This window comes from Saccostrea cucullata, unplaced genomic scaffold (genome assembly GCF_032062105.1).
Source record: "Saccostrea cucullata isolate Sc308-1 unplaced genomic scaffold, CSIRO_AGI_Scuc_v1 ctg2215, whole genome shotgun sequence".
In the NCBI taxonomy this organism is placed as follows: Eukaryota; Metazoa; Mollusca; class Bivalvia; order Ostreida; family Ostreidae; genus Saccostrea; species Saccostrea cuccullata.
The window spans coordinates 56,172-72,316 of record NW_026936329.1 but is presented as its reverse complement, the minus strand read 5'-3'; the positions used below and the strand labels follow the sequence as shown (position 1 = coordinate 72,316).

The 16,145-nt window shown below is 34.2% G+C and overlaps 2 protein-coding genes across 2 annotated transcripts; one reads left to right on the top strand and one right to left on the bottom strand.

The window, feature by feature from the left end:
* The first annotated feature begins 512 nt into the window (after nt 1–512).
* Nucleotides 513–2,316, top strand: LOC134245368 (14-3-3 protein beta/alpha-B-like). The gene has a single exon (XM_062727660.1). The coding sequence runs from the start codon at nt 615–617 to the stop codon at nt 1,362–1,364; it is 750 nt and encodes a 249-aa protein (XP_062583644.1). The 5' UTR covers nt 513–614; the 3' UTR covers nt 1,365–2,316.
* Nucleotides 2,317–7,286: 4,970 nt separating this feature from the next.
* Nucleotides 7,287–8,851, bottom strand: LOC134245367 (14-3-3 protein eta-like). The gene has a single exon (XM_062727659.1). The coding sequence runs from the start codon at nt 8,450–8,452 to the stop codon at nt 7,697–7,699; it is 756 nt and encodes a 251-aa protein (XP_062583643.1). The 5' UTR covers nt 8,453–8,851; the 3' UTR covers nt 7,287–7,696.
* Between the last annotated feature and the right edge of the window lie 7,294 nt (nt 8,852–16,145).

Genomic DNA, 16,145 nt, shown 5'->3' with positions numbered 1-16,145 from the left:
CGCAGGGCATCTTTGTGTATCTGATCCATTCTTACAACATTTTATCTTCCATTTGAAACTTTCTTCTCAGATTTATGTGTTGTACATACTCTCTATAGATCTAAAAATAAATTTGTTTGGGAAATTCCAGGAAAAAACCAAAACTGGCACAAGAACATTGCTTGATGTGCACAGCTCACATATATGATTAAAAGTGTTTCAATAAAATATTCGACTGTTATAATATCTTACCTTCTTTGATCCGTCCAATTTGATAATTTCGGATAGATGTGTGGTCCAGCTAAAAAAGCTAATTTTAGAACAAAATCCACTTGCTGAAAATAAATATCGATCCCGATGGAAATACAACGACCCAATTTTTTTTTTAACCAGTTGTTATTGAATAACTCAAATAAAAAGGCCACGGCAATGTCTTGAAGTAAAATTGCTATGGCAGTGATATTTGAAATTTTCATTGACATGTAGTTCATTGCTTAAAAAATGAAAACATGAATGATCTCGGGTTCGTCTGTCTGTTTTTTATAGACTTCCGGTACACCGTCGGCCATCTTTACTCTTGTGATACTTCATCCTCGTATTCAAGCTTCCAGTCTTTTAAGCAGTGGTTTTCAAGGATGAGCAGCCGAGAAGAGCTTGTGCAATGGGCAAAGTTTGCCGAACAGGCAGAAAGATTCGAAGATATGGCTGAAGCCATGAAAAAAGTCACAGAAGGTTTGGCATCCTCTGACAATAAAGAACTGTCATCAGACGAGAGAAATCTCTTGTCGGTGGCGTACAAAAATGTCGTAGGTTCCCGACGATCATCGTGGCGAATGATGTCTATGTTGGAATCGAAAATAGAATCTAATCCAACAAAGCTGGCTCTGGCGAAAAAGTTCAGGCAGAAAATCGAGGAAGAACTGGAGAAAATTTGCTTAGAAGTTTTAGAACTTCTGGATAAGCATCTCTTAGTAAATGTAACATCAATCGACAGCAAGGTGTTCTTTCTGAAGATGCAGGGTGATTATCAAAGATATCGGGCAGAATATGCTAATGAAAAGGCTAAGGATGCCGTCATAGAAGAAGCACAGAAGTCATATCAGCTAGCGTATGATACTGCTAAAGCTAACATGAACCCAACACATCCTAACCGTTTAGGATTAGCTCTTAACTTTTCTGTATTCTACTACGAGATTAAAAACAATCCAGAGCAGGCTTGCCATTTAGCTCAACAAGCATTTGATGACGCAATAGCTGAACTTGACACTTTAGACGAGGAAATGTATAAGGACAGTACTCTCATCATGCAGCTCCTTCGGGACAATTTAAACCTGTGGACATCTGATGCCCAGCAAGAAGGAAAAGGAGATAATGCTGAAAACTAGTCATTTTAATTTATTTATGTGAAATTTTTGCTTTGATTTTACACCTTAAAACTAGTCATTGACTCTCTGGCATTTATTTTGATATTAATGAGAAATATTTGCATACCTTTAGCTTTGTCAATGCATGAAACATCAATGATAGCTGAAATTTGAATATTGTAACCATCAGAGATGGCAATTTATTTACATTTAACAATGTTTTTTTATTTATTTATTTAAATTGAATCTCACAATAATGGCATATGGAAATAAAATCAAATAATGAATGTAATGAAATTTTTTTATGTTTACACTATTATAATTTTTTTATTAAATTAAAAAAGGTTTATCATGTACTTGAAAAGTAATACATGTAAAGTCAAATAATAAATTTGATGTTTTAAATTTTTATATTTAACAGGTCTATTAAAACCTGAAAGGGAATGAAAAAAGAACAATAGTTTTCAAATCAGCATATTTGAACAGATTTGCAATACTGATTTCTAATATACTGTTTGATTTGTTTCATTTATTATTACAGTTTGGGGCTTAAAGCCTACACCTACATCCTCATATGAATATTCATTAAAATTGTGTGCAATTACTTGAATTATTATTCAATTTTTCATTTTTTTGCCTTTTCCTTGTACGTGTCATAGATTCTTTTCAATTGTTATCCTTTAAGATAATAATGTCAAGTTGGTGTCCGTTGATGTTTTTACCTATGTTTTTGTTTCCTCCAAAAATAGATATGATTTATGACTATTGCGTTCTATTAAGGATAGTTATTTATTTTGTTTGCTTGTTTGTTTTGATTAGGGTATACATGTACATGTTAATGTGGATTTACAATGAACTGCATGTCTAGAAACCGGTCATCTTTGAATTGCTTTAGTAATAACCAAAGTGTGCTGAATGATTTTTGTATGTTATACATGTATGTCGTATGTATTAAATTCATGTTGTAAAATTATTTTCTATTGTTATCTGTGAAAAGACCAATACTGTGAAATCACTAAATTTCCTGGATGTTTATTTTTCATTGTTTTTGAGGTAATGGAGAGGCCAATGAATTTAAGATCACCAACGAAATGTAAAATTTCATAAGCATTACTACTAAACATTTTCAAACCACGGATTTAAATCCCCACAAACCAATAAATTTTCCTCAAACCTCGAAAATTTGCCCCCACGAAATGCGTGATTTTTCAGTAAAAAAACATGTTTACAATTTTTCTACACTTCCATGTGTATAATCAATACAATTTTATATATTTATTCAATTTTGGTTTATTACCCCCATACCATACATTTCAAATGTGGAGAACCCTGACCACCCCAAAGTAAACTTTTCAGTTCTGAACTGATTTATGCTTTTTTCTAGCCAATGTGCTCAGCTGAGTGATATGGTCCATGAGACTTTTTATACTCCCCGCAAACGAAGTTTATGGGGGTATATAGGAATCACCTTGTCCGTCTGACCATCCGTCCGTCTAGCTGTCTATCCGTCTGTGCAAACGTGTCTGGTCCATATCTTTCTTATGGAGGAACATTAGAATCTACTACTCCACATAAAGATTGCCCATGACCTAAGAGTGTGACATGATCTTGACCCAAGATCATTTGAGGGAGTTCAAGGTCACTGGAACAAAAAATTCATAATGCGTGTCCAGTCCATATCTTTCTTATGGATAAACTTGGTAAGTTCTCATTTCACACAAAGATTGCTCATGACCTAAGGGTGTGTCATGACCTTGTGCAAGTTCAAGGTCACTGACAGAAAAAGTTCATAATTCGTGTCTGGTCTGTATATTTAGTCTTTTTTTTTATTAGGCTGCGTCTTCGTTTCATTTATAAAAAATATAATGTGCAATTACATCTAAATCAAAATTTTCAAGGGAATAGAAAGCTATTAAACATATAAAACGAAATGAGTTATCTTTCTTGCAGTAGAGCTTTTTTCAAAACCTTAACCCCTCCCAAACCCCACCTGCAAAAACTCAAAAGCTTCTCGAGATAGATAACACACGGAAATAAAAGTATTTAAACAGAATTTAAGACCTTGATATCATATTTTTACCTCAAAATTTATATGTGCCTTTCTTACGCCACAGGGAGTTGCTGTGTAAAATTCCAATGCAAAAGTTCAAAAGCTTCAAGAGAAATCGCACAGAAAAGGTGTTTCAGACAGACAGAAGTACAAGACGGACCATCCGTCAGACCAAATTAACAACCCCTATTTTGTGAAAGCGTGGCGGAGGCAAGTTAGCACCCCGTTAAAAATACCCGATATACATTGGTTGCTGATGATGGTAAAATAAAATACTTATGAATTTTGCACTAACTTTCTCGAAGAAAGTTAAAAATTTCACATTACTTTGGCGGATCCCATTAAGAAGTGGAGAGAGAGAGAGATGAGAGAGTTTAGGATAAACTATGTTTTCTGGAAAAGATATCTTAATAATTTTAAATCAAACGTAGTTCAAAACAGTTCGATCGACCATATATCTCTGCTCATAACTATATTATTTTCTTTAATTCCTCAATTTATCTCCATTTTCCTTCTTTTAATTCTTTCAATGTCGGGTTTCTATTGTCCATCAGGCACACAAAATGAATATTTTCAACCGGCCTCTTCTCTTTAGGATGAATATGAAAACAATATCGGTAACGTTATACATTGTACTAGTATAAATACATTTATAAATACATTTCTATATGATAAGGTGGGAATTTTAGAGTCATACTGACCATTTAATATTGTTCTTCGGTCGTAAATTTCAGCCTCTACACTTACTTTAAAATGATTGAACCAATTTCAACCACTTTTGGTACACTGCATTAATTACATGGTCAAGGAAATAAATACCACGTGTTCTCTGTCTCCCTGCATATTGGATCTAAGAGATGTGGCCACTGCAATGTTCGTCGGTCCTATCAGTCTCTTCTTCGGAACTGATTTATTTAGCCATTTTGGGTAGTATTTATGGTTGAAAGTGAAAAAAAACCCATAATTTCAATGAGCATTATGTGCCTCTTAAGACATAGGCAGACTTCATTTCTAGTTTTCACAAAGAATGTCCCAGAAACGAAGATCATGAGGATTTTCTATCCAAATTAATATAAAAATAACCAATGTGGAACTCCATGATAAAGCAAACGCAAACACAGACTGTATGAGAACTTTATAATTAAATGACAAAAACGGAGATGGCGAAAATACCACAAACCAGCCAACAACATTACCAAAGAAGTGCCTCGCTGGACACCCAGAAGGTATGCGGAGACCTGGTCGACCTAAGAAAACCGGGTGAAGGATTGCATGTGGAAAAGGAAGTGAGAGATCACAATTAAGCTAATTTAGGGAGAAATGGAAAGGAATGCTCAGGACAGGGAGAAGTGGAAATGTCTAGACATTAAATATAAGGAATTTATGGATTGGTCTTTGAGATGGTTACCTGCGTTGCGCAGTTGTCCTTCTTTACTAGAGTGACGAATCTAACTTCGGACAAAATACATGTACTATATAAAGGAAGTTCCCGTACTAGTAATTATTAGTATACAAAGTGGATCCCTCGCTGCTCAATGGTCATAACTGTCCAGTACATGTCTCATCACTTTGCAGTCTTTCACCGGTAACAATGATGACCACCAAGTCTGAAGAATGTAAAGCAATCAAACAACAGACATCTTTGAAAATCTCTTTGTCGTTACTATATATATTGAGTCATATATAGGCCTTTAATAAGGATTTTATTTATAAAATGACACCTTTCTTTCGGTTGTGAATTTCATGAACCAAGTCCCATATGATTCAGTTGCAAGGGCGGGGTCATGGGAGTTATGTTGACCATAAACAATGTGTGGCGGTCAAGCGGGTTCGATCGAAGGTGCATGGTCAGATAGTTCATATTGTACATAGTAGTGTACCTGACTAGATAAACAAGGGCCGCTGGGTTCGAATCCCGGTCTGGTCCGCCGCATTTTTCTCCTCTCTCAATACATTTGGTACTGTGCCATGCCTTTGAAGTGACAGGGAGCTATAATAGTGTGGGCTGGTGTCTTCGGGAGTCGTAGACCTTTAAGGAGGGGGGAATGTTCCGGTCAGACGAATTCGACCGCCAGCACCTGACTATAGGGATTCAAGGGCCCCGGGATCGAATCCCGGTATGGTCCACTGCATTTTTCAATCTCCAGTAACACATGTATCAGAAAAAATACATATTGATAGTCCTTTCTCGTGGCCACCTATAGCAGGCAAACTATCTATATCATCATGATTATTATACAAGAATTGAAAAATTCCATGGCTCTTGGGTCCAGCTAGTTTTCATACCGTACCCTTAGGGTTACGGTAAGTTGGTCAAGTATCGAAAATACATCCTTCTTACTCAAACATAAATAAAAAAAAATTAATGCTTAAGGTTTACTATATTTAAAAATTGTTGTATTCAAACTGATTAGCATCAGTCATATTATTTGCATAATTTTAGGACCACTATAACCCTCAAGAAGATTATAATATTCTTGTCCCACGAGTCTATGGATAAGACCCAGATTAAAGATGGAAGTTTATCATTGGTGTTTGTCTGTATACATTAATTGTATTATATTAAAATAACTCCAGAACTTTCCAAAGAGCTGCAAAAAATATATGTATACTGGATATATAAAAGACAATTTTATTGCCACATAAGACCATCATAGTTCCAGGTGTAGCTAAAATTGGGATAATGTAATTAACTTATGATTCTCAGATCAGCGTCAAAATCACACGTGGTCCTCTTGTTTTTATTTAGATAAGCCATCAACTGGTTATGGTATGCCATGGACTCTGTGCATTCTGTAAACAAAGAGCTCGTGCACAGTTTCGTTTATTAAGACAAACCCGAGTGACAATCAATGCGCAACTTGACAAAACGATTTTCTAGAAAGCTCTGAAGGAGCAAGAGGCTCTTTTTGTTGACACATTCTGGCATTATATGAAGCCTCAATATGCAACTTTACAAAAATCTAGCGGTTTCCTGATATTTTAGTATTTCGAAAGGTGAAAAACAGCATAATAAACAAACCTTCGTTTGCGAAAGACGATTTCATAAGCTAAAAATGTTTACAAATCGGAAACAAAAAGGTCATTTAACCATGAATGACACATTTACCATAGTCATTAATGAACCTACTGCATGCACAATACCCTCTGTGTTGCACAGAAGACGAGAACAATATCACTATATACATGATTCAACTTTATACAAAGTCAATGGTCAGACGTAATGCAAATTTTCAATTTTTTTAAAATGAAAACTTATTACCATATAATTTCAATAAACATTAAGCCAAGGGGTCACAGAGTTTTGGTGTATTTGAGAGGTCGGGTTTAACCGTTTTATATCAATTAAGATGTTAATTTATTCATCTATTTCAATCAAGAGTTTGTAAATGTTTACATGCTATTTCTCTGTCCTTCACTATAGTAATATAAAGGTATGCGGTATTTGTTGGGGGATGAGCTACTTGTACCTTGCCGTTATGATAAACATTTTGATGTACGAGATAAAGTCTGCCTACACACAATGTGTTTTTCGTCTTACACATGACGTACTCTCAGTCTAGCGTAGAGTAGTATAAAGTAATGTACTGTAATATACATAACCGTTCTTTTTTTTCGGGGGGAGGGGGGGGGGCTTTATGACCCTATTTATCATAAATTAAGAAAAAAACTTTAGTGTTTCTCAAAGGTTTAACTCCTTTTGTTTATAGAAGATACATGGTATTTGTATTTCTATAATAGTGGTAATTACGCATTCTAAATACGTGGTCATCACAAGATGCAATAACGATGTATCAAACAACTCAAGGTCGACTGCACATTCATCGGTGCAATAGTCAACGCCTAAAGTGCAATACCTCAGGCCTTTTTAAAATACTATGCAGACACACATAAGCGTTTTTAAGCCGACTTTAATTTCCATAAGTGTACATATATAAATATGTGTATCTAGCTTATAATATATATTCAATAATAAATTTCTAGTTCTGTTATTCAAATTCAATTATTTTGCTCTTTAAAAGGCAATTTTCAACCCAAAAAATGAACAGTAAACAGTGACATCTATTACAAACACCAACAAAATGTCATAAAAAAAAGTCTCTCTGTCTTCACCACGGAGTTCATGGGAATGATAAAAGTATTAGTAAAAGTCTGGACTTCCTTCAATATACCCTAATATTCTCATCAAGGGTATTCGATGCAGCCGCGATTTTTTTTTTTTTTTCAAAATTAAAAAAAAGAGAGAAGATGGAACCGAGATTCTACGGTATGTCTGATAAGTCAATAAGTAGCAGACGACATATTATTGGTCGTCGTCAGGCGCGGCGTCATCTGCCTCTTGTTCCAGTTCTGAGGACCAGAGAGTTAGGTTGTCTCGTAGAAGTTGTAATATTAATGTACTATCTTTGTAGTCATCTTCTTTTCCCGCGTCTAGCTGGGCAATGGCCTCGTCGAATGCAGTTTTGGCTAGCTCGCAAGCAGTGCTAGACTCTTTCTTAATTTCGTAATAGTAGACTGAAAAATTAAGCGCCAAACCTAACCTTATGGGGTTAGTGGGGTTGAGACTTTCTTTGGCAATATCGTATGCCAGTTTGTAAGCTTCCTCAGACTTCGCAGCCAAACTATTCTCGACTTCCTTTCCGCTGGCAATTTCAACCTTGTACCGGAAGTAATCGCCTTTCATTTTTAGATAAAATATTTTGGGCTCTACTGAATCACCTACTTTGGGCAATAAATGGTTATCCAATAAGCTAATTACTTCATCACAAAGCTGATTCAATTCTTTCTCTATGTTCTTTCTGTATTCCTCACATAGTTGTAGTTTCTTCTCCGATTCGCCTTTTTCCTTAGCCTTTTGTTCCAAGGACGATATGACACGCCATGAGGACCTTCTTGTTCCAACGACATTCTTATACGCTACTGACAGTAGATTCCTTTCCTCTTCATTAAGAGGGTCACTACCGGTTGCAACTACCTTCATTTTGGCAACCATGTCGTCGAATCGTTCGACCTGCTCCGCTAGTTTGGCAAGCGCGATACATTCTTCTCTGTCGCCCATTTTGGTTTATTAGTAAATTGATCACTTCCCTTGTTCAGAGATAAAATAATAAATATGGTACTAAACAATGTTTAGTAGTTTCCTGGAGCACAAATAATCCGTTGAAGGCTCTATAACCCTTCCGCTCTGTAGTGCACAAGTCAACCAAAATGGCTGCTCTCCAAAACGTGTCTTGTCAAGTGTGAAAAACGTATTTACAACAATTTACACTTGTCGGGAAAGTAGGTCATTCAATACGTTCACATATCATTCCTTGACTGCAGTTGTAATATTACAATATGCACAATCAATAAAGAAAAAAATGCATACATATACTTCGCAGTTCACTCACTCACTACTGGGTCTCAATGCTATATTACTACAAATTAGTCATAGGTGGGGCTAGTCAGGAAATCGGCTTACAACCATACGATTTATTTATGCTAGAATGTCATGTATGGAACGTAGCGTCTTGCAAGAGAGGCTTCGCAAGGGGCGGAATATTCATTAGCAATAGGCAGAACTCGGCATCAAAACACTCTTATTTTTCCGAAATGCGAAAAAAGTCGATCAATATACTTTAATTTTTAATGGAGCAACACATGACCCCGTATTGCACACACATATTATCCAGATGGGGATTTTTTATCGATTAGAGTGGGTAACATATATCAGATCTATTTGTTTAATTAAATTGGCGAGTAATCGCATTTTTCTCGGGAACTGTACAATTTTCTTAAATATCCAACCAAGTTATCAGTAAAGTTATCAAGGATAAAGCTTAATCTCACAATATTCAGGGAAGGAACTTGATAAACCTTAAGGTCTACCCCTTTCGAGTGCCTAGAAATGAATAAACAGTGCGTAAATAAAGTTGTCATGGTTGAGTGAAACGCGAGTCGCGACAGATAAACGCGAACTTTCATTCAACGCCACAAAAGCGCGGGATAATGAAATAAGCGATTTTATGAGTTTTTAGCACTTTCAATGTTTTAGTATCAGTAAATACACAACATTTTTCATAGATGAGTTGTTTATCGATTACGCCAGAAGTTACTGGAGAAGTTATCTGCCCTTTAACAATAATGATTGTCCCTAAAATTCAAGGGTGGATCTAGAAAGAAATATGTATGGTATGGAGAATGGATAAAAATAGCACTTGATGACTGGTACCCATATTTCCAAATGTATTAGCCGTACGGTAAAGTCTGAATGTCTTTTCAAGATGACAAATATATTTATGTCAGTTAATTAATAATTCATAATCAATATATAGTTCTGTCAAAAAAGACGAGAATTAACGGTTCGCTTTCCGTTGATCTTACATTTATATGTACATAAGACCATTGTGCTGTTCCAAGTCTTATGTTGTACCTCGATGTTTGTATTTGTTATTTTGCCAACAAACTGGAGAAACAGTGCTGTGTCGTTTTCACTATATTTTGTGTACTCAGGGATCGACACTAACTTTAAATCCATAGTTGTCAGCAGGGCTAGCCATTTCTAATTTCTACTAGCCCTGTTCATGTATTACTTGTCCAACAGCCGAGCTGCGAAGCGAGGAGGGGGGTAGGTGCAGGAGGGGGTTCCCCCTCCTGCTGGTGGGGGGTATGGGGGGCCTCCCCCGGGAAATTTTGAAAATAGAGATGCAAAATCCTGCATTCTGGCTGTATTTTGGGTAAAAATTATATGCCACTCTGTGATTAATACCCTAAGACATTTTTTTTCTATTCGAAAAATTCCATATTTATAATCATTTAGGGTATTTCGAATCACCTTTAAAGTAAATACGTTTTGACTTACAGAAATAATAATTATGATGATAAAACATGTTTGACAATAAATTTAACAATTATCAGGTATATTGTGTGTAAATTATAATTATTTTCTTGCTCTAAGTGAGTAATTGGTAAAATTTACTGTAGCCCTGCAGGGCAAGTTTAAAGACATGTTTACCCAGCTAACACAAAAACATTTTTAAAATGTTTTTAAAACATTTTCAAAATGTTGCGAAAACATTTTTAAAAATGTTTTAATCACGTGATTTTGTATGGTTTTTTAAACGTTTTTAAAACATTTTAGTGAAATATTTTAGCAAAATGTTGTCAGAACATTTTCTTAAAATGTTGCAAAAACATTTTCAATAATGTTTTAATCACGTGAATTTGTATGGTTTTTTAAACGTTTTTAAAACATTTTAGTGAAATATTTCAGCAAATGTTTCCGGAACATTTTCTTAAAATGTTACAAAAACATTTTTAAACAATGTTTTAATCACGTGATTTTGTATGGTTTTTTAAATGTTTTTAAAACATTTTAGTGAAATATTTCAGCAAATGTTATCATAACATTGTTTTTAAATGTAACAAAAACATTTTCAAAAATGTTTTATTCACGTTGAATTTGTTTGGTTTCAAAATCGTTTTCAAAACATTCAAGTCGAAGTTACAAAAGTATTTTTCCTGAATTTTTACTTTTTCTCATTAAATAATGATATATTTATATTTTAAAAGAAATAAACACAAATTATATTTAATTTTTGAACCTTTAATACAAACCCATATTCAATATGTTAATCACATTTAAATTCCATTCTCGGTACAAGTTTTAATTTATTTTCTTTCAAGTCAACGGGTTTTTAAAGGTTGAAAACGGCGTCTAATCCATTCACTGAATTTTAAAAGAACAGAATCACAGAAATCCTATGTTCACTGTATAGGTAGAACAGAGCGGCGGATCTATAAGACTTAGTTAGAATCACATACACTGAAAAGGCTGATAAGGAATCTGCCCCTCGGAAAGAATAACACAATCTGTAAAGATAAGGAAGATTGTGTTTGTATCAGCGTTCTACATCTAATGTATCTTAAGATAATCGATGAAAATATACAAAAAATATTTTAAATAATCATATCAAGTTTAAGTTCTTTCCTCATTTGCATTGAAAAAAGCAGAAAAATAATTACTATGACAATATTATTGAAGAGTAATAGTATTTACGTACACCTTTGCCTTCACCAAAGGCGGGTCTTTTGAATGTGGGAATTTGAAAATACGGATGATGCAACCAACACCATGCTGTAAAGAAATTACATTTTTAAATCAACATAGTGTTTGATGATTAACATTTCACAAAGACAACGAATACTTGAATCAAGGATATAATTGTGTTGCCTTAAGAATGAAATATTCAAATCAAATACATGTATATAACCTTAACGCTTTGTCATTGCTACACACATTTGCACAAAGTTATTGATCATGCACTGGTAGTATAAAAGTCATTTTAAATGATCTTTTAAAGTCTATGATAAAGGAATAATTCTTACCATTCAAAGTTAATAAACATGATAAATCCCGAGGTTATTATTGTGGTTTATATGGTGCAAAGTCTTCTCATTCAAATAGGCACGGAGTAAGCGCGCACATCTTGTTTACCAGAATTCAAAATTTGGCCTAGATAAGCAGCAAACCACTATACTCTGTAACGCGCTGCCCAGCAGGATAATTGCATAACAGGTTATCATGACACTGAAACTGACCAGTGTGCCAATCCCTATCTATTGCCTCAGAGTAAAATTCTGGGAGTGGATCACAGATTTGATGAAGAACATTTTTTTTTAAAAAGGCATTAAGAGTTTTATTTAATGCTTATAATGATTTTATACATTTATTTATATATTTTTTTTTGCTTGTCTATCCTTTCATTTATTGATTTATTGATTTGTTTAATCAAAGGTCTTTATATAAATTATGTCTGTTTAATCAATAAGCCAAAACTAGAAATCATTATAAAATACAGGAAAAAAATCTTTCAATTAGAAAATAAGTACAATTCCTTATTTTAACACTATTCTTTCTATATATTCTTTTTTTTCTTCATAATCTAAATTTGAGGAAAATCGCAATCATACATTATTTGAATGTTTTAATATCATTTTGAAAATAACAGCAGCAATGAAAAATGAAGTCTTTAAAAAAAGAAAACACATTAAATTGAATGTTCTAAAATTATTCTCACAACATACTCTCAAGTTACTAAATGAATTAAATTGTGCCGCAATTACATAAATGTTTCAGAAACATTTTGAAAATGTTTCCAAAAAATGTTACAAAAATTATAATTAAAATGTTTCAATTGTAGTGAAAATAATTATTTTAATTAATGTTTTAAATAAACATTTTCACTGCCTCGGCCGAAAAATATCCGGAATTGAATGTTTTTAACTAACAGCGATATTAAGAATGCTTTAGAAATATTTTTAAAATGTTCCTTACAAATGTTTCAGAAATGTATATGCAATGTTTCAGATTTACAGAAAAAGAATGTTTCATTTCATGTTTTAAGAATGTTTTTAAAACATTTTATAAGATCTTTAATATTTGGAAGCTATAAATATCCTGAAATGAATTAAGAATGTTTCAAAAACATTTTGACAACGTTCCTTCCAAATGTTTCAGAAAGGTATTTATGCAATGTTTCGGATTTATGGAAAAGGAATGTTTCATTTAATGTTTTTAGAACGTTTTTAAAACGTAATATAAAAATCTTTGATATTTGAAAGCTAAACATACCTTTTGAAACATTTTAAAAACGTTTCGAAAATATTTTAGAAAAATGTTCCAAAAGGATTTAATCAAAAGCTTCTTAAAAACATTTTAAAAATGTTTTTAAAATGTTATAATGAGAAGAGGAAATGTTTTAAAAACATTTTTAAAATGTTTAGTCTGAAATGTTTCGAAAAAACCTTTTTACAACACCAATAAAATGTTTTGAAAATGTTTTGTGCTACCTGGGAATTGGTAGCCCGACCTCAGTATTCAGTTGTCCCGGGCCAGCGGGCTAGCGTTAGTGTCGAACCCTGGTACTAATGCTGCAAGCTGAAACAATGTAATACACATACTAGTTTTATTCAATTGCATTTTCAAAAAATTCAAATGCATTAGATTCATTTAAAATTTACAGTGCCAAAAACAATTTATAACATATACATATATACATGTACGTATTATGTATACATTCACTTAATTTTATGTTATTGCACAGAAAAAATATTATGATGAAAAAAAGAGAGAAAAAAATATATCAGAGGACAGACAGATCATTAAGAGAAATTTAAGATAAATAAGTTTTTCAGGAAAGTGAGTTTTTCTGATCACCCATTGTTCAACGTCCGTCCGTCTGTTACTTTTCACATTTACAACTTCTTCTAAGGAACCACTAGGACAATTTTTACCAAAATTTGTACAAAGCATCCTTGGGTAAAGTGGAGTTTAAATATTGTTAAAACAAAGGGCCGAGTCCTTTAACAAGGGGGGGATAAACAAGAAAAGACAAAAAAGGGTGGTACCCTAAAAAGTCTTCTTCTCAAGAACCACTGGGTCTAAAAAGCTGAAACTTGTGGAAGCATCCTGGGGGTAGTGTAGATTCTACATTGTTAAAATCATGACTCCTGGGGGTAGGACGGGGCCACAATAGGGAAGTTTTACATTGAAATATATATGAAGGAAATATATATCGGAAATATATAAACAGAAGAAAATCAAAAGAACCACTAGGCCAGAAAGGCTAAAACTTTCGTGAAAGCGTACTTCCTGGGGTAGTGTAAATTTTTAATTGGAAAAATCTCGATCCATGGGGTAGGGCGTGATCACAATGTATATTACAAGGGGGAAATCTGGTAAAGAACAGCATATGGTCAAAGGTACTTAATTGAGCAATGTGGCCCACGTCAGTCTTAAGATAGTGGTATAATTAATTTTGCATCAGTAATTTTTTGGTATATCTATTAATCCTGTAAATATAAAACTATATTAGAGAAGTTGAACACACAGATAATATATTTGTATGATAGAAACCCATTCTTTGTATTACGTCTTAGACTAACGATTAACATGGGAAACTCCTGTTAATATATTGTCACTTTGTTTTTCTGTTCTAGCTTAATGTGGAGAAGAACTCGCTTGGTTGGGGTTCATGTAGAAAATTGTCGGACAATATTCTATGAGGGTCACTTTTGGTATTCTCTTTACATGGGCGTCGGAAGCAAATTGAAAGTGGGGGCGGGTGGGTGGGTGGGTGGGTTAACCAACAAAAAAAGGCAAATTCCAATTTTCAATACATATATAATGTCTATTTTTGCCAAAAAAGTGGGGGGGGGGGGTAGCAAGCCCCCCCCCCCCCCCCCCCGGTTCCGACGCCTATTTCTCTACAGAGAATAGGTCGGTAACATTAAACCAGAATTTCGTCTTGAGAAGAAGCGAACAGAGAAGAAAGTAAAATCGGCCAAACTCGGCGAATATCTTACATGCAGTTTTTCGTGGTAGCTGCAGATCTGTAGCTCTCTGATCTGGGAAAAAATTGAGATGAATGACCTGTCTGTCAATTTTTTCGGAGAGCTACAGTCAGTTCTGCAGATAATTTCGTGGGGGTTACTATTATAAATTTATATACAGGGGAAAGGTTCAAAATTTTTATGCCCCCGTAAACGAAGTTTCGGGGGCATATAGTTTTTGTCGTGTCTGTCTCTCTGTTTGTCCGCAAAAACTTTAACCTTGCCCATAACTTTTGATTTAGTGGAGCTATGACTTTCATATTTCATATGTGTATTCCTTGTGACAAGACCTTTCTTTGGGTACCACCAAATTTGACCTTGACCTTGGAGTTTGACCCACTTTTACATGAAAATTTTAAAATTTTATTTTGGCCATATCTTTTGAACAGTAAACACCAGGACATTTATACTTCACATATGTAATGTTTCTTAAAAGACCTTTCACTGGATATCAACAACTTTGACCCTTTGACCTTGACCTTGTAGATTTCCTTACTTGTGAAAAAACTTTAACCTTGGCCATAACTTTTGTACGGTAAAGGATGGGGCTTTCATACTTCATACATGTAATCCTTGTGAGAAGTCCCTTCATTGGATACCAAGAACTTTGACCCTTTGACCTTGACCTTTGAGATTGACCTACTTTAAAAAAGCAAACCTTGACCATAACTTTTAAAGAGTTAGGGTCAATGCTTTCATACTTTACATATTTGATCCTCATGACAAGACCTTTCTTTGGGTACCACCAAATTTGACCTTTTGACCTTGACCTTGGAGTTTGACCCACTTTTACATGAAAATTTTAAAATTTTACTTTGGCCATATCTTTTGAACAGTAAACACCAGGACATTTATACTTCACATATATAATGTTTGTTAAAAGACCTTTCACTGGAAATCAACAACTTTGACTTTTTCACCTTGACCTTGGAGATTTCCTTACTTGTAAAATAAACTTTAACCTTGGCCATAACTTTTGATCGGTAAGGGATAGGGCTTTCATACTTCATACATGTAATCCTTGTGAGAAGACCCTTCATTGGATACCAAGAACTTTGACCCTTTGACCTTGACCTTTGAGATTGACCTACTTTAAAAAAGCAAACCTTGACCATAACTTTTAAAGAGTTAGGGCTAGTGCTTTCATACTTTACATATTTGATCATTATGAGAAGACCTTTCATTTGATAACAATAACTTTGACCCTTTGACCTTGGAGTTTGACCTACTCAGGGTTCGACATTCGCGCTCGTCACCTCGTCATTTCCACCCAGAAATGATTTCGGACGAACTGATTTTCAGTCGGGCTCGCCCAAATGACGACCTGGGACAAGTTGGGAATATTTAATAATGATGTTTAATCTTTTGAAATAAACTTC

What these genes read in the sequence shown, in the direction of transcription:
- LOC134245368 (XM_062727660.1), top strand. Translation starts at nt 615, where the DNA reads ATGAGCAGCCGAGAAGAGCTTGTGCAATGGGCAAAGTTTGCCGAACAG.
- LOC134245367 (XM_062727659.1), bottom strand. Translation starts at nt 8,452, where the DNA reads ATGGGCGACAGAGAAGAATGTATCGCGCTTGCCAAACTAGCGGAGCAG.